The 17,401-nt window shown below is 51.3% G+C and overlaps 1 protein-coding gene across 1 annotated transcript; it reads left to right on the forward strand.

Annotated features, from left to right (window-relative positions):
* Positions 1 to 4,683: 4,683 nt before the first annotated feature.
* Positions 4,684 to 16,990, forward strand: NRN1 (neuritin 1). Its single transcript, XM_054985571.1, has 3 exons — positions 4,684 to 4,948; positions 9,393 to 9,537; positions 15,550 to 16,990. The coding sequence occupies exons 1-3, from the start codon at positions 4,894 to 4,896 to the stop codon at positions 15,779 to 15,781; spliced, it is 432 nt and encodes a 143-aa protein (XP_054841546.1). The 5' UTR covers positions 4,684 to 4,893; the 3' UTR covers positions 15,782 to 16,990.
* Positions 16,991 to 17,401: the final 411 nt, after the last annotated feature.

The following is a 17,401-nucleotide window of genomic DNA, read 5'->3' on the forward strand; positions in this document are numbered from 1 at the left end:
TGCAATCAATCCCCTTGGCAACTTAGGCAGGGATTGTCTGAACTCTGAACTCCTGCTGTTGCCCTGAAACCCCAATCTAAGTCCAATTTAGCTTGATAGGCAGGTCTTCAAGTGTGGAGCTCCACATTTGTTACAAGGAAGCAAAAAGCAGGGGGGAGGGGGGCTCCCAGCTCTGGTTTTGCAGACAGTGGAGAGGGAGAAACAGTTGCTGTTGGCATTTTGATAGAGAGAATGCATTGGAGCTTGAATTTTGTGTGTGGTGGGATAGGGATCTACCCCTTCAAGTTCCAGGGCTGCTGCCAGGCTCTGGGGCCAAGCTATTATTTATTATTGGTACCTTTCCAGCTGCCTGCTCAGGTCAGGTTTCTGGGAGTGGTGCGGTAGGGATCTTGGATGATTGCTGGAGGAGAGCCTGCTGGCCCCCATGAACAGCCAACCATGAACGTGTTCATGAACAGGGCCATGTTCATGGTTATTCATGAGTCCCTGTTCGTGGATGGCAATGAACAACGAACGTCATGTTTGGTTTTTTTCTGTTTGTGCCCATGTCTACTCATGACACCTCATATAGAAATATAGTGTGTTAGCCTTTAAGATGCCACAGGAAACACCAGCCAAGCACCAGGAGATATACCACAGTGAGGAAGAAGGCATGGAGGAATTCTCTCCACCACTGAGTATTACCTCGTGGCCCAACGGTTGACCTATGGGTTAAAGATCACTGTCAGGGGGTGGGGTGGGGGGCAGAATATTGGCAAAGGTCATTAAGAATGCCTTGTATCAGAGAGCCAACTTTAAACTGAATGTGCATTCTAGCCAATGCAAGTTTTACATTTGAATTTTAGGTGTCAGAAATACAAACACTGACTACTTATGAAGACAACCTTATGATGCAATCCTCTGCTGAGTTGCACCCTTTTGTCCACTGAAGTCAATGGGCTTAGAAGGGCATAACTCTGCTGTGGACTGCGCTGCTAATCTACATTTCTTGTTCCTTATCCTGCTCAGAATTTCAGAAGTTTTATAGCTTATTTCCTTTTTTTCTTTTTAAAGGACTTTTCTGTGCAGCTAGTGCAGGGCGCTGTTATGTAGCACACTCTCCTTCTAGAGTGCAACTACTTCATTATATTTACTCATTAGGAGGACGAGGACTGGAAATCAAGAGCAGCCCTTGCATTAGTCACAACCTGCAACCCGCTGCTAAAACCGTGGGATGTGAGTGAAGGGCAGCAATTATGTGTGCTGTGTTCGCTGTATAAGGGAGGAGCTGGCCATACAGGTGGTAATTTGGTGGTAGGGAAACAGAGGGAGAGGGGGTAATTTGGGTAGCATGAGCCCGGAGGGAGAGCCATTCTGCTGTGGCAGTGATAACTAGGTAATGGCCGGTAATGACAGCCGAGGAAATAACTTTGGGCCAGGCTGTACTGCTCTAAAAATTGACTCTGGGTGCAGTGGGATTGTGAAGAGCGCCACGCTTTGAAGCAAAGAGGGTTGCATGTGGGATACTGAAGAGGAAATCTCCCTACACCTCTGGAAGCCAAATCTACTACAAGAGCAAGTTTAGAGCTACCACTAAGATATGAAGCTAAGCATTACACAATGAGAAAATAGCATTTTCCTACCAACCCAATCTGTCTAATACCTTACGTGGGAAACCCTTTAAGGTCATGACCCCGGAGGAGGGGCTCCATGCAAACTGAGCACCTTCCTAACAACATTTGATTTATATACCGTCCCTCAGGACAACTTAATGCCCACTCAGAGCGGTTTACAAAGTATGTTATTATTATTCCCACAACAATCACCCTGTGAGGTGGGTGGGCCTGGGAGAGCTCCAAGAAGCTGTGACTGACCCAAGGTCACCCAGCTGGCTTCAAGCAGAGGAATGGGGAATCAAACCTGACTCTCTGGATTAGAGTCCTGCCACTCTTAACCACTACACCAAACTGGCTGAAACACCAAAAAGAACAGCTTGTTAGCTGCAATATTGACTCCTGGTGATGTAACAAAGCAGTTCATTCTCCTGATGGCCAGCTCAGATAAACTGTTGGATTGATTTCAGTTTGTTTTAGCCAGTCCTTCATTCGGGGAATTCTTCACAAATTCCCTCCTATTTTATTGTGGATGGCCAAAATGGCAGCATCTGGGCCACTGGGCAAAATCAGACTTTGGCTGTAACAAACTGGTCGTGAGAAGTATCTGATCCTAGACTCTTCTGCACTTCTGTGTGCCACATCTCACTGACTCAGCTCTGCCTCTTCAGCTCTACCACTTGGGTCTAGATTTTATTTTGCAAAGTCCTCGTCACCCTGTTTTGAACTACAGCCTTTTAAATGTGTGGCTTCTTGGCCTCGCCATTATTCTTTACCACGGGCTAGCTTCTACGCAGGCACACCCAACATGAAGATAGTCCTAAGCAGAACTATACAAAATCTCCCACATCCTCTCAGTTGTTCCACATTACTCAGGCTTGAAATCCTCCACATGGAGTCTGAAGGAGTGCATTCCATTGTCTTCCGCATCCCTCTGTCTCTGGTTCTCCACGAATGTTGGGCTTCATTGCACATTCAGCCAGACACACATTACATGCATTGAAATCAATATGAATAGAAAAAGAAGGAGCTGTAAATTTGGCTATATGTCATATGCAGGATCCCTCCCTGTGACCTGGAACATGGCTTTTTGGAGCCTTCTTGATCATGGGAAAGGGGCCTGTGCACAGACACATGAGTTGGCACAGGCTCATGAGTTGGCAACTGTGCATAGTGGGGGCAGGCCGAGCGCACTGGTGCCCATTCGACTTCTATGCACGTTGATTTCAAGGAGGGGAATGTCCTCTGTAGGGGACTTCAGCCTGTGTACCAAAAAAAAAAAAAAAACCCTCACGGGTGCTCAGGGCTGCCAGCTTTTAAAACGAGTCCCTCATCCGATTGACCTGCAAACAATGACCGGCTGATGTTATAACAGCCCATTTCTGCCCCTTAACCGGCGTGGTTTTGTCCTGCCCCGTCCCGCGGGCGACCTTCTGGGTACGCTGTACGGGGCTGGTTTGTGCCTGGAGAATTTCCTTCGGGGACCATTGCAAGGCTCACAGGGTCCCCGTCCGCCAAGGGCTCCGGATCGATGCCAGCCTGTGGCACAAACCAGGCCGCTCGGCGAAGACCCCTCCCCGCCCTTGCCCGCTTCCAAGCCTCCACCCGAGGCACGGCCAGCCCCGCGCGGCAACCAGGCCCGGCGCCTTCCAGCCGGGCCGGAGCCAGGGCGACGCAGGCCGCCTCCTGCTCGCGGGCCTGGCCGCGGCTCCCGCCCGCCGGTGACGTCACCGGCCCTCCCCGCTCGCCGCGCACTGCAGGGGCCGGACTGGGCAGAGGCGCCAGGGCAGCCCGCCGCCCCCGCAGCCGCTGCGGAGGAGGAGGAGGGGGGGAAGGCGGGGGCGGGGGCTTCTGCCGCGCTCTCCCCGCCCGGGCGGGCGCCCCTGCTCACGCTCCTGCTCCTGCTCCTGCGGGCGCTCCAGCGCGCCTGCGGGCTCCTCCGCCTCTCCGCAAAGCCCGTCGCCCCCCTCCCGGGGCTCCTTATGCCCCTCACCACCACCTTCTGCAGAGTGGCCCCGACGGGAGCGTTGGCTGCAAGTGGCAGGAGGCGCTCGGTCGGGATGGACGGACAGACACGGGATTTGCACGTACAGTCACGGGGCAGGCAGATTGTGCTCTTTTCTATCCCCCGGTTGAGGAGCGCCCGATGGCGCCAGGCCTGCTTCTTGAAAGATAGTTTCAGGGGGTCGCCGTGTCGGCCTGCAGTAAAAGAACAAGTGTCGAGTCCTGGGACGCCTTAGAGGTCCGCCAGGTCTCCAGGGCAGGAGCTTCCAGACCCTGGAAATCCAGTGGGTCTCCATGACGCTCCTGCACTCCAGTCTTGCCGTTCAAAAGATCCCGAGGGAGCCGTCCTGCCCGTGCAGCTGAGCGCGGGAGCATTTCTGCTGCCCGGGCCCGCCCCGAGGCCGCTTCCTGCCGCCCAAGGAGCCTGCCCGCGAAGGGCGCAACGCAAGGCGGACGAGCCGTGGCGCCCTGCCGGCCCTTGGCGTTCGGCCCCTGGCCGCTGCCCTTTAGGGGCCGAGCGAGGACGCAGCGCTGGGCCGGCCCGAAGGGAACCCGCGTGCGCCTTTCATGGGGCAGCGAACCACCTTCAGGGTCGTGTCCTTAAGACAACGCAGCGGGCCCGGGCCATTTGCTCCCGGGATAAGCGCTGCTCTGCGAGGCGGCAGGGCCCGGGCCGAGGCCTGCCCCGCGGCCTGTTGCTTCTTGCGCGCTCCGGCCAGCTCCGAGGGGCCGGGCCGGGCAGGTGGCAGAGGGTCAGCCAAGCCCGGCGAGAGGCGCCCCCTGCAGGGCTGCGGCGAACCTGCGACGGTGGGGCTGGCCGGCCCGCTTGCCGCACCGCCTGCAGCAGGGCGCCGGGACCCGGGAGGGCGGCGGGCTGGGCTGGGCTGGGCTGGGCTGCGGCGGGTAGGGCCGGCAAATGGCGCTTCCCTCCGGCAAGGTGCGCGCCAAGCCCCCCTCGGTGTCATCTGCACGTCAGGCCGGCGGTGGGCGTGAGGCTGCGCTTCGCCCGCCCCCTCGGAACGGAGTGAGCCAGTCCCCGCTCCGCCTCCCGCTCGCCTTCTCTCTCGCCTCGGCCCCGTCGCTCCAGCTCGCCTGCCGCTCCCGCCGGCCCCCAGCTCGGCGCGCAAAAGTCTCGGCGGCTGAGTCGGAACTTGTTGGCGATGCCCGGCTTGCAGCTGCCCCCCGCCTCCCCCCGAGCCCCGCTTTAAACCCCGCTGAGCCACCAGCGAAGCGAGCGCCGCCCGAGAGAACGGAACAGAAAGCTCCGCACCTCGCAAATGGTTGTATTCACTGTAGGATGGGACTTAAGTTGAACGGCAGATACATTTCTCTGGTCCTTGCTGTGCAGCTAGGTAAGTGGGCTGAGAGCCTCCGCGGGGCCGGGCTGGGAGCGGGTCTGGCTGAATGCACCAAAGCCCTGCGGCGTGCATGCCCCCAGAGCCGGAATCGCCGCTCGCAGATCGGTGGCGTCCGTGTATGCCAAGACAGCCTGGCCGTGTGAGCGTTCAATGGACTCTTTTTCTTTTCTAAATAAAACTGGTTGTTTCTTTATCTGTGGACTCCTTTCAAATGTCAAGGGGTTTTCCGTTAATTTCAGAAAGGATACCTTCCTTAATTGCCTCGCGATAGTCCTTCTCTCTCCCTCCCCTCCCAAATATATACATCCACACGCACGCACACAAAGGTTGCATCTCTACAGAGCGCGTCCCATCCGATTTGTCCAAAGCTAAATTCATTTTTCCCCTCTCTAGAGAGATCAGAGATGGGGGGGTGGGGAGAAAGGAGGAGGAGAAGAGATACACAAAATGATCGCCGTCCTCCATCTAGGAAGCTGAATTGTAAAAGAAAAAAAGGGGGGGAGAGAAAAGCAAGCAAGGCTGTTGGAAGTTTCTGTCCCAACTGCCGTAGTAAATGAATGTTTGTGTTGTGTTAAAAGGCGCAGAGATGGAGAAATCAAGACGATGGAGACCTAAATTACCCAGTTTTTCTGCCTCTCTCTCACTAGTAAACTGGTCAAAAATGCATATCTTTTGAAGGGGGGGGCTTAAAAATAGCCCAGATTTCCTTCAGCACTGGCGGTCGGGGGCTTGGGATATTCTTGGTTTTGTTTGATGGATTGCCGGTTTTCCAGAGTTTATAGCAAGGAAGAGGCACCTTTAAGTTAATGCCACTTTGGGTTCTGCACTGAGCAAAACTGAGGAAGGAAATCTTAAATTTTTGGTGGTGTGATCAGAAAAGGGGAATGGCTCGCATGCTTCTCTCGGTTAGACATCGTTTGTAAGCATTGCAGCCCCCTTTGGAATGCAGTCTTCCAGAGGCTTCGTGTCCCAAATATTTAGCGCTCGGATTTATTTCTCGCAGTCGTTTTTCTCGCTGTCGCCGATCTCTGCAGCGTTTGGGGAGCGGGGTGGAGGTGGAGGATGACAGCCTTAAACTGCCTCCTCGGTTATTCAAACGAATAATACAGAAGATGAAACACTGCGATCCTGGAACACTGGAGAGAAAAATGTATCGAGCGCTGTTATTGCCACGTAGGGACCTTCTTCATCTCCTGTGTAAATCTCTCTTCCTGCTCTCCTTGTGGCATTGAACGTGTTGGGTTTTTTAAAAAGTTATTTGAAATGAACGTGTTATTTCTCTAGTTAGAAATAGTGTCACTATGAGTGTCCAGTTTTGGTGGGAAATGCGACATTGTAGCATCCGTGCAAGAATTCCGTTGGCAAATTACATTCGTTCTTACGCTGTTTGCTTGCAAACGTCCCCTTTATACCAACAGCCCGCGAATTAGCAACGTTAAGGCGTATAATTGTCCTCTTAAGATCTCTCGGTGAACTGGAGGCTCGGGTTGACCGCACCGTTTGGTTTTCATGTTCTCTTGCAAATATTGCATTTGTTGGTGTTGGAAAATGAGGCTTCGCTGTTGTTGCAGGGTTTTGTGTTTCACGTTTGCTGTAGCAAAGTGTGGGACAATTGCCTGGTAAGAACTGAGAAGTGCAACGCCTCGTTGGTGCGTGCCTGTGCCCCCAAATGTATGCACATCCCTGCACCAATGCCTTGGCCCCGGGGGCTGGAATGAGTCCGAATTCGGTGACCTTTTCGGGGGGGGGGGGCACAGCTGCAGAGAGGGAAGAGAACCTCAGTAGCAGCAGAGAGACAGGGACGTAATGGGGGGGGCAGAGAAGACTAAATGAAGGGAACGGGCTGGGGGGATGTCAGCGAAGAAGCAAAAAAAAATCACGCGTGTGTGTAGTGTGTGTGCGTGCGCGCGTGCTGTTTTGAATGAGGCTCGGTCGCCTTTTAGCGCTGCCTGTTGGGCTGCTTGACTGGGAGGAAAGGCGGAGGCCGAAAGAAGCGCCCCCACCCCGGAGCCCCCAGCAGGGCCAGCCTTGGTCGGTTCCGGGCGCCGGCTCAGGCAGCGGCCGCCTTTCTCCTCCTGGGGCAATCCGGACCGGCTCAGCGGGAACAGGTGGGAGTGGAGGCTGGTCCTCGGCCCTTCCCGGGCGCTGAGGGCATCCCGGGCACCAGCCTCGCCCTGCCCTCCCTTTGCGCCAAAGTGCCAAGCGGCGCGGGGGCGTCTTTGGGGGCGGGAGAGTGAAAGCGGGGGCGGGAGGCTTCCCCATTCGGCGCGCGGCCTTTGAAGAGGAGCGTCTCCCGAGCCTCGGTCGAGGACGGTGGTTTGAAACGCGAGGCTGTGATCGAAAAGAGGCAGGAAGACGCGCGGGCTTTGCTCTGGGGATGGTCGGCCGTGCCTGGCATTTCTTTGCGGGTTCCTTGTCCTAGCCAATCTCTGCTGTCTCTGAGTGTTTTGATGTGCTGGGGAATTGCGGGTGGGGGGGGTAACTAAATCAGGTTAATGATAAATCAGGTGATGGCGGGGGTTTCCACCGAAATAATGGGGAAGGAGTCTTTTCTTTTGTAACTGCATCCGCGCTATTGCAACACACGCAAGCACACAAACTCCCACCAGCCAAAGCGTTGCCGTAGAAAATCTCGGGGGAGGGGGTGCCTCTTCCCCTCGCCATCTCCCCTCTCTCCCCACCTTCTGCTCCCTGGGCTGGGCAAGCGCACTAGCCCGCTGGAACCGAATTGACACTTTCTCTAACCCGATTGCTGTGGAAGGCGGTGGCGCGGGAGACGCCAGCAACTAACAGCTTGCCGGGGATCAAGCCAGTGATCAATTAAACCAACAAGTCGCTAATTCCCTTTCATTTGCTGCAGGATTGATAGGGATAAATTCCCCGTATGCTGCTTTCTCTCCATCGCCCTCCCCAATACAGCCTGCGAAAGCCAGAGCGGCTCGGTTAGAGTTGGTGGGTACGTGTGGTGTTCGAGCAACGTAACCAATTGACCTATTTCAAGCAAAAATGTAAACCCCCCCCCTCTCTCTCACTCACACACACACCAAACGCGCCAGAGAGATGTGACCATCAATGTTATTATGATCCAAAAGCGTTTCGCCATTGAGTTCTGGTTGTGTACGTGACGCCCTAAGACTGTGGGGGAAGGGTAGAAGGAAGGTTTAATCCGAAATTATTCAAAGTTTGGGGGGTTCCCCTTGACCTGTATGAGTCCCGTCCCCGTCCCCCGTCCCCCAAGTCACAAAACTATCTTCCCGAGGGGAATAAGAAGGGCGTCTGGTTTCGGATTTCCTGTGAATCTTTTCAGAGAGGCTTTGGGTTTCATCGCAAGAAGCGAAGATGGATAGCGGCTCATCAGAGTTGATGATGCTTTGGGTGGATAGAAACAGCCGAACAGAAGCTGTGACTCAGTCAAGGCGAGTCGGATAGAGATTAAATGGGAGGGGGCTGGAAAATGTTCTTTTGTCTTCACTTCAGTGAAAGAACGTGAAGGGGGATTCATCGTGGAGGAGGGGAGGTCGAAGGAAGGGGCACACGCATGGGACATGTCAGCCGCAGCCCAGGCTTTCGTGTTACAGGGCACTTGCATGGGTCGAACTGCCCCCAATTGCCCTGGATGCAAGACATCGTATTTCATCAAGTAGGCGGGACTTTGGGAGCCTACTTCAAACACAATTATCAGGATGCAATGGGGGGAGAGACAAAGAGCGCCACTGCAGGAAAGTAATACTAGAAGAGCAGGTTTTATATATCTGATGGTTTCCCACCCCCGCTTTCCCCCTCCAGTCTGCTCTATGGACCTATGATGTATTTTAAAAGCCTGCCCTGAATGGTGGTTAGTGGCCGTTCCTCCCATGATGTCTTCCTATAGTTTTTTCCCTCTGCAGAGCGCTATAATCTTCTGAAAGCCTCTTACAGAAATAATAAGCTGCATTCATAACTGTGTGCTGAAGTGAATTTAATGTTCTTAGAAGACGAATTATGTTCTTTAAAGATTTTTAAAATAAACCAAAATCATTCAAAACGTTATGTCTTCCAAAGGATGTGCCACAGATAAAGTATGAACTTGAAGGAAACTTGAGAGAGAGGCTGTTATTTATAAGTGGTGCTATTGCATTTTTCGCTGTTTATTACTGAACGCTAAAAGCAGAGAAGGCGGCCTCTTGATCTGGCATTTGAACGCATTTGTTTAATTTACAAATGTGACTAGTCCAAGTGAGGAAACAAAACGCCTTTCCTGATGTGGAGGGATCCAGTCCCCGCTCCAGCTGTTGTGCGTGTGCTCGTGGGTACGCGTGTGTTCGTGGGTGTGCAAGTCTGGGGGCGGGGGGTCTGGGTGGATCGCAATTTTCTCAAGCCAGAACCGGGGCTGGGTAATCGCGCGGGGTGTACCTTGCTCGGAGCTGTCCAGTTGACGTGGTGCTGATCTGTTCCCCAGCATACCTGGTGCAGGCAGTCAGAGCGGCGGGCAAGTGCGATGCGGTCTTTAAGGGCTTCTCGGACTGTGTGCTCAGGATGGGCAATAACATTGCCGGCTATCAGCAAGACATGGACGACAAGAGAAATCTCGAAACGATCTGCCGGTAGGTTTACTTCTTTTGCTGCTCTGCCTCTCTATGGTCATTCCAGTTCCTTTATCGTGTACCTAGATGGTTATTTTTATAATAAAAATAACCGTATGCTTGGCTTCATACCAACAGACTGCTGTTGTGTTAACTTACACTATGAAGGCAAGCCAGCCTCCTCCCACCCGCCCACCCCCACTAGTAGTTTTTGTCCTGTATGGTTTTCTTCTGCGCTATACAGGCATAGAGCTCAGCCGATTTACACACTGAACTACGCACAATCACAAAATGCATGTGCCGAAATTGTATGCAGTTTTCATCTCCATTGCTTGAAACAGATCGACGCTCCAGTGCAAATCACTCGAACTGGATCGACCATCTTTTCATTGTATTTGCTTCCAAAGAAGTAACCGTGAGAGATATTCACATCCTATTGAAGTCAGAGACAAAAGCTCTGTTGTTTTAATAGTTTTCATTATGCTCACTTGGGATTTTTTTGTCTTCCTCTGTTCCATTGTGAGGTATTTCTTGTATTATGCTATCCTGATGCAATTTTAAAGAACTAATTTTAATTAACCGGCTGGTTTCCATTAAGGGTCCTCTTCTGGTTAATAGATGCATTCATAAAACATGTCATACCGCAGAGCTTAAAATGTATATTCCACCAACCTTGGCAAAAACGGTATTATCCCTCCCAGTTTTAAAAAGGGAGCTTTTAATGCAAGCTTAATGCTTGAGACGAGGCATCCGGCGGGCCCTATGGCGGCTGACTCCATTTTCTCCGTAGCCTTGGCTTCCTAGTCCATTAAGAACTTCTTCTGTCAAACTGGATTTATCTTGTTTTGCCAACAGCTCGTTGAAGATAATACGAGAAGGAAACTAGTACCCAAGATGAGTCAAAGGAGATCGATCTCCTATTTTTAAGAATGCTTTTAAAATATTGGAGTGAAATATCGCACAGGGTATAAGGCATTGTGATTTCAGTTGTTGCCACAGCGTTGTAGTAAGGTACAGAAATTATCGATCTAATGTGAAATGTTCTGTATTAGATTGAATCTCTGGTCATGTTAATCTGAGGAGGGTTCTTATGTTAGGGTTTTCTTTTCTAAAAGAGTTGCTGCAATATAAAGCGGGAATTCGTCCCCAGGACTTCTCCCAATACAACACCTTCCAGGACAACAGGCTTTCTATTTTACAAATGAACCTGGGGTAAAAAAACAAACAAACTCCGCATTTCAAATGAGGAGACTGGTGTGATCCAGCAAACGACGGACCATCTGAATTGCATTGGCCATGGAAAAGTTGGGAGTTGCATTTCCCTTAAAGGAATGGAAGAATCCGTGCAACCTTCTATAAGGACAGCTGGCTCTAGAATCCAGTGGAAGGAAAGGGCTTGATTCTAAATTGACTTTACAAGCAGTATGGTTACCAATCCCCTTTATGCTTCTCGGAGGAAAGAGCTGTGCCCAACCAAAGAGGCAAATTTGATTGCAATGAACAGAATTCGCTGTCAGGTTTGTACTAATTCAGTTGATAGCACGGTTAAAATGGAATGTTTATGTGGAAATCTTATATGCAACTTAATCCTCTCCACAGCTGGGGAGGAAGTTCCAGTGGGGGATTTATTCCCCAAACAGCGGGTTGACTTGAAAGTCAGCCAGAGAGGCCCCTGACTCTGACAGCTCTTGCAGTAGGTCCCAGGGTCAATCCAGTTAAAGTCTACGATGGGGAAGACCTTTCTCTCTCTGAGCTAGACAGCCGCTGCCAGTCAGAGCAGATGCTGCTACTGTACTGCAGTACCTGTGCCCTAGCTTTGTATAAATCAGCTTCATCTGTATAGATAAGTCCCAGGTTGCAACCCTACTGAACGCACTCTTGCACTTTTGGGTAAACTTGCATAGGAGCAGGCTGCAAATCTCTTTAGGACAGAAGCATTATGTCCCACTGGGCTTTCGGTTTTGCCCCGATTTGGCCAAGCAAGCTAGCAAGCATTCAGTTGAGTGGAACAATTCCCTCTCAAAATCTTGGACAGTTCAGGCGCTGATCGCTTTGAATCAGAATAGTACCTATCGAGTTGTGAAGATCAAGGTGAAACCTGTGCAGATCAGATCAGGCTGTTCTTACGCTGAATGCTATATCCGTTTACTTTCAAGTAAAGGTCGTTCAAACCACTGTGCTCAAAATAGGGATGCGTACCAGCAGTGCTCTGACACAAACGTAGAGCGTAGCTGTTTACATAGACGGCCAAAGGGAATGTAAAAATCTCCAGTCTTCCACTGGCCCCGTTTTCCACTCCAGCCACCGATCCCCAAAACGCAGCAGGGGGGAACTGTAAGGCTTTGATTTCTCTCCAAAGCAAACGTCCCCGTTGACTGTGATTTTCCTGCAAAATCTTTGTCTCATGCAGCATCTTTTCTCGGCACGATACCAGGGAGAGAAGGAAAGAGAAATCTTCCTGAAAATCTCCGAAATGCGAGACAGCTATGCCATGATCGAATTTATTTGCTGCAGAGCTTACTTGCCTCCCCTCCCCGGATTCTATTAAGAAAGCTCCGTGGTTTGCCATTTTCTTGCCCAGAAAATGTCTGCCTGGGAAGGGAAAAGACATCGGTTTGCTACACGGCTGTAGCGTCCTTGGTGTGCGACAGAAAAGTGGGGGGGGGGGGGCAGAAAGAGATTCTCGATTCTGGCGTTCGAACCCCTCCTGCCTCCCGGGATTCGGGATAGGTCGCCTCCCCCGCTTCCCTGCACGCGCGCGCGCCCCTGTGTGTATATTTGAAAGAAGCTCAGGGAAGATTTACTCGTCCTTTGGGAGAAGCAATTACGGCAGAAAATACAGCAGGAGAGGCGCTCTCTCAGCCCTTCACGCCAGCTCCATTCCTCATTATTTATTACAAATGCAGCCAGCGTTGGACTCCGCGACCAGTTCCGAGTGCTCGTAAATTAGAATTCGCCCCACGACTCTTCCAAGCATAATAACCAAATCTCAACCGAACGCCTACTTGGGCAAAAGGGGGCGGGCTAGGATTGTTTGGGGGCGGGAAGATGCGATCGGAAGAAGCAATTATACGGTGCCCAACCCCATTTCGAGATCCGTCTGGACCGGCAGATGTCATTCTCTAAATTGGAGCCTAGGGTTTCCCCTCCCCCCATTTTTTTTTTTGTGATTGTTAAAGGAAATGATTCCAACCTGGATAAGCAGAGCTGGTCACACTGGAAGCAGACGATCAGGTGCACGCAAGACTGTTTCAGTCGTATAAAAGGAAGAGGAAATCGCTCTTATGACACCGGACGGGAAATCGACAACCCAACAGCAGTCAATGGGAAGAGTTCGCAAACCAGAGTCCCGCCCTCGGGAAGCCTCTCGGCGTTGTTCAGACAAGCAACGGAGACGGGCGGAGAGGGCAAAAAGGCCCCCAGCAATTGCTCAAAGACACCTTATTGGCTCAAATTTCCAGGGAGGAGGGTGGTAAATTCTGGATTAAGCCCTAAACTGATGTCATTAAGGGCTGGATTTCTTAGAGATAGATATCCAATCATTTGTTCAGGGAAATGAAATGTATTCCGCCTCTCTAGGCACTGGAGGCGGTTTACAGTAAAACTAGAAAAATAACGGCATGATATTCCTAATAATAATCAACAAACTCGGAAGGCCACCCAAACAGACAAATCCAAGCCTTTCTCTCTCCTTCCCTTCTCCCCAGCTCCAATAAACCCAAATTCGGCGAGCGAAGCAGTTCTGGGTCTGTATCTGCCGCTTTTGAAACTGACATGAAAAGAGTTCCTGATCGCTTCTAAGTAGCACTGGTCAAGATGTGCATTCAGATCATGGGAAGGGAGACTCCAGGATCTGGTACAAGGCCAGGTTTTATAGAAGCATTTTGCGAGAGCACATCCTAAATGTTATATTTTCGAAGGCTTTCACGGCCGGAGAACGATGGTGGTTGTGGATTTTCCGGGCTGTATAGCCGTGGTCTTGGCATTGTAGTTCCTGACGTTTCGCCAGCAGCTGTGGCTGGCATCTTCAGAGGTGTAGCACCAAAAGACAGAGCTCTCTCAGTGTGACCTTGACACTGAGAGATCTCTGTCTTTTGGTGCTACACCTCTGAAGATGCCAGCCACAGCTGCTGGCGAAACGTCAGGAACTACAATGCCAAGACCACGGCTATACAGCCCGGAAAACCCACAACCACCATCCTAAATGTTAATAATACGGCTTAGCACAAGGCCATCATTATTGCCGGAAACGAAAGGGCAATTCGTGTGAATTATGACAGCATCTTCTAGCAAGCGCTTTCTCCTTGGTCCTATAGACAAGAATTGGTGTGCTTTAGGAAAAAAGGACTTCTCCTATACAAAGTCTGACAAATCTAGAACGGCATAGATTGTGCCACGCTGTTAAAAGTCATAAGCGGGTGATTATGGCAACGGTTGGGTGCTTTTCTCTAGCTGCTGTTTTTCCCTCCTTCTATGTCGCATTTCTTGGAATAGTGAGTTTTAAGTAAGAGTATCTAGACAATAATGAATCATAATGATCGGTGCTAGATGATAATAGTGTTTAAGCACTACTCTGTTTTACACAGACACTTCCTTCAAGTGGCAAGCGGATGGATTACGCAAATTCCAGCGGATAGAGTAGATACCTAGTTCTGTTTAAAACACACACACACACACACACACACACACACACACACACACACACACACACCCACACACCCACCCCAGGATTTGTATAGGGCCGCGCCTGAATTCTGAGGATAGCCATTTAGAGCGTCTGTCCAACTTCTAAAGATCTGATCGTTCTGCAGATCGCGAAACACGAGAGTGTGCGCTGCACTTTCGAAAGGTCCCCGTGCCAACTGTCCAGGGCAACAACGTAGCCGAGAAACCATCTCTTGCCCTCGAGATCCTTTCAAGCATTCTTTGTGTTTATATCGTGCGAGGGGCTGGTCGACCAGTCTCCCATTGAGCTGTACAGCTGGAAGCTGAGGCTGTTGAGCCTTTGCAATTGCTTCGCCGGCTGGTCGGCTCCTCTTCTTCAGTTTTGGCTAGCAGTTTTCCCGCTATGTTTGACACTGATGGTGGAGTGGGGGGAACCCATGTTTTAAAATAAAAGAGAGGAGGAAAACCAGCCTCGGGGCATCTATAATTTACGATTTGTGTCGCTTCCCCTCTCTACCTGCCTTTCATCTAACCCGTTTCCTGTTTTTTTCCGCAAAGATTGCAGTTTTGTGCAATCCATGCCCTACAATGAAACGTATCATTCCCTTTTCTCCTGTTGAAAACGCTGAGTCTGAAAGCACATTTCCGGGCCAGGCTCGCAGCGTCCGCCCAGCAGCCCACCCTCTCTAGCCTGCCAGGTGATTGCTGGCTTCTCCGAAAGGTACTGGGGTCTTTAACGACTCAGTCCCTGTACCCATTTTCACTGTCCGGGGGCAGCCAGGGCAGCTGTAAAGAAATTGTAAGGAAGGAGGGCTTCTCCTCTTGACCTGTTGGTTTTGTTTTGGATACCAAGGTTCAGGCTGGGAACGCGGGAAAAGATGAAGATGCCTTCGAGCATATGCAGAGTGCCTTCCCCTCCCGGGCGAGGACTCACAGCTCGGTGGGGAAAGCTGCCACAGCATCAGATGTATGCTGTTTCTTTTTCAAATTTCTAGAACCCATATCCTAGTATTGCATTTGTTCAACGAAAGTTCCAGCTGTTCATCTTATTCACTGTCACTGCGTAATCCGCCTTGAGTCTCAGTGAGAAAGGCGGACTATCACTCACTCACTCACTCACTCACTCACTCACTCACTCACTCACTCACTCAGCGAGGAGTCCAGCCTTTCTCGTTTAGCCAGGCACGCGCAAAGTGCATTTTGCCCCCCCCCCCCCAACCGGCTTGTCCAACACAAAATTACTAGGAGGGGAAGAGAGTCCCCAGGGCAAAGGGCAGCCTGTTTCCCGGCTGGGAGCTGTTGAGGAGGGGTGGGAGCGCCAGCCAGTCCTGGTCATCTCCCTCCTGTTGTTTTCTCCCCTATGCGCAGGTACTGGGACGACTTCCACGCCTGCACCCTCACCGCCCTCACGGATTGCCAGGAGGGGGTGACGGACGTCTGGGAGAAGCTGAAAGAGAAGTCCAAAAAGCTCGACTACGAAGGCAACCTGTTCGTGCTGTGCGGCAAGTCCAAGGGGGCCGCCTCCTCGTCGCTGGCCTCCGCCTTCCCCTTGCTGCTCTTGGCGCTGCCGGCCGCCCTGGCCACCTGGTTCTCCTTCTAGAGGAGGCAGGCGGGGAGAGAGAGCCCAGCCCAGCCCAGCCCGTCGCCCCGGCGCGCACCACTTCTTCTCTCTTTCTCCAGGAGTCGGATTTGTAGAGGAAACATCTCCATGCTTCGGACTGGGGGTGCGAGGCAGGCCGGCTGGCGCGGATGCAGCTACCGGGCGCCAGCCATCGCCTCTCCGGGGAGCACCGCGCAGGGAAGGGGAAGGAGAGGGCCGCCACGCCGCCACCATCACCCTCTGCTCTCTCCCAGCGTCTCTCCTTCTCCTCCTTCTCCCTCCCCTCCCCCTCTCTCCCTCGCGTTTCGATGATTTGCCAAAATGGTACCAAGCGAGGGGCCATCGAGAGCCAAAGCCGGACCTCAGCTTTACTCCGCTCTTCTGCAGATCCACGGTCCACCGGAGCCCTCTTTTTGTGCGCAAAAGAATCTCAGGAACGGCTTCGAGCCACCACCGAATACTAATAAAGCATTAAATAGGTAGTAATAATAATAATAATAATACTATTAAGAACACTGCTCACGGCCACAAAAGAGAGGCTGTTCCGGGGAAACCTCGCCACGAAGGATGGCTTGAGCCAAGGCACGGGCGCGGGGGGAGGGGGCGCCCCAAGGGGGTCCGCGGAGCTGCCGCCTGTGCGAAGAGGCGTCAGAGGGGGGATCACTCGCCGACGATCATCTTTCCCGGGAAACTGCGAATTTTTTTTAAAGACGTTTTTTTCTCCCCGCCATTCCACTTCCAAAGACGCGGCCCTCTTCCCCAAAAGAGGGAGTGTGTGAGAGAGAAAGAGCACAACTGAAAGAGAACACCCAGACGGGGGGGATTCAAAAAGGAGATTTAACTTTCACGATTGACTTCATGAATGCTGCTACGTTTGGCTGAGAGTTGAGCTTTACTTAACTGTCAAGGCATCTTTACAAGTTTCCCTGCCTTTTTTCTTTCTTTCTTTTTCTTTCCTTTCTTTTCCAACCTCCCGCCCTCTTTCTCTTCTTTTAGGTGTCCCACCATTACCGTAAGATATCTGATTATCCAACAGTGTAGATCACGGGGGAAGGGGGGCGTATATGTTAACGTTAAAAAGAAACTAAAATCAAAAACACAGCGTAAAGGTTTGGGGGAGGGGAAAGTATAAAAAAGAGCCTTGATTTTAAAAAGAAAAAAATGTAATTTAAGAAAGTTTATTATAAAGTGAATTCAGCAAAAAAAATATAAAAGATTTGCTACGAAGTATAGAAAAAAGTATAAAATAAAATTATTGTTTGAAATGAGGATGTAGATTTTTTTTAACGTGAGTTTATGTATAGTGGGCTTGCATAATGTTTCATATAACCCAGTAAGTTGTTTAACGTTCTGTGGAGAGGTAGATAGAAATTGTATGAAGCGGACAGACTGGCTGGATGTGGGAACTGACGCGTTAAGCAGGAGCACGCGGACTTCGGCGGAGGCTGTCCCATTGAAACCGATGGGACCAAAATTCACTCTTACTTTACGCACGTGAGCTGTCACTCGTGAAAGCTCAGACCCTGCCACAAATTTTGTTAGTCTTATAGGTGCTACTGGAGTCTTGCTCTTTTTTATGCGTAGGGATTTTTTAAAAATGCAGCTGTGGGGATAGAGTTG

Source organism: Eublepharis macularius, chromosome 7 (genome assembly GCF_028583425.1).
Source record: "Eublepharis macularius isolate TG4126 chromosome 7, MPM_Emac_v1.0, whole genome shotgun sequence".
In the NCBI taxonomy this organism is placed as follows: Eukaryota; Metazoa; Chordata; class Lepidosauria; order Squamata; family Eublepharidae; genus Eublepharis; species Eublepharis macularius.

Bases quoted from the DNA above. Each gene is read 5' to 3' on its own strand.
- NRN1 (XM_054985571.1), top strand. From the start codon at position 4,894: ATGGGACTTAAGTTGAACGGCAGATACATTTCTCTGGTCCTTGCTGTG. The intron at 4,949-9,392 runs GTAAGTGGGCTG...TCTGTTCCCCAG, and splicing joins GGTCCTTGCTGTGCAGCTAG to CATACCTGGTGCAGGCAGTC. The intron at 9,538-15,549 runs GTAGGTTTACTT...CCCTATGCGCAG, and splicing joins AATCTCGAAACGATCTGCCG to GTACTGGGACGACTTCCACG.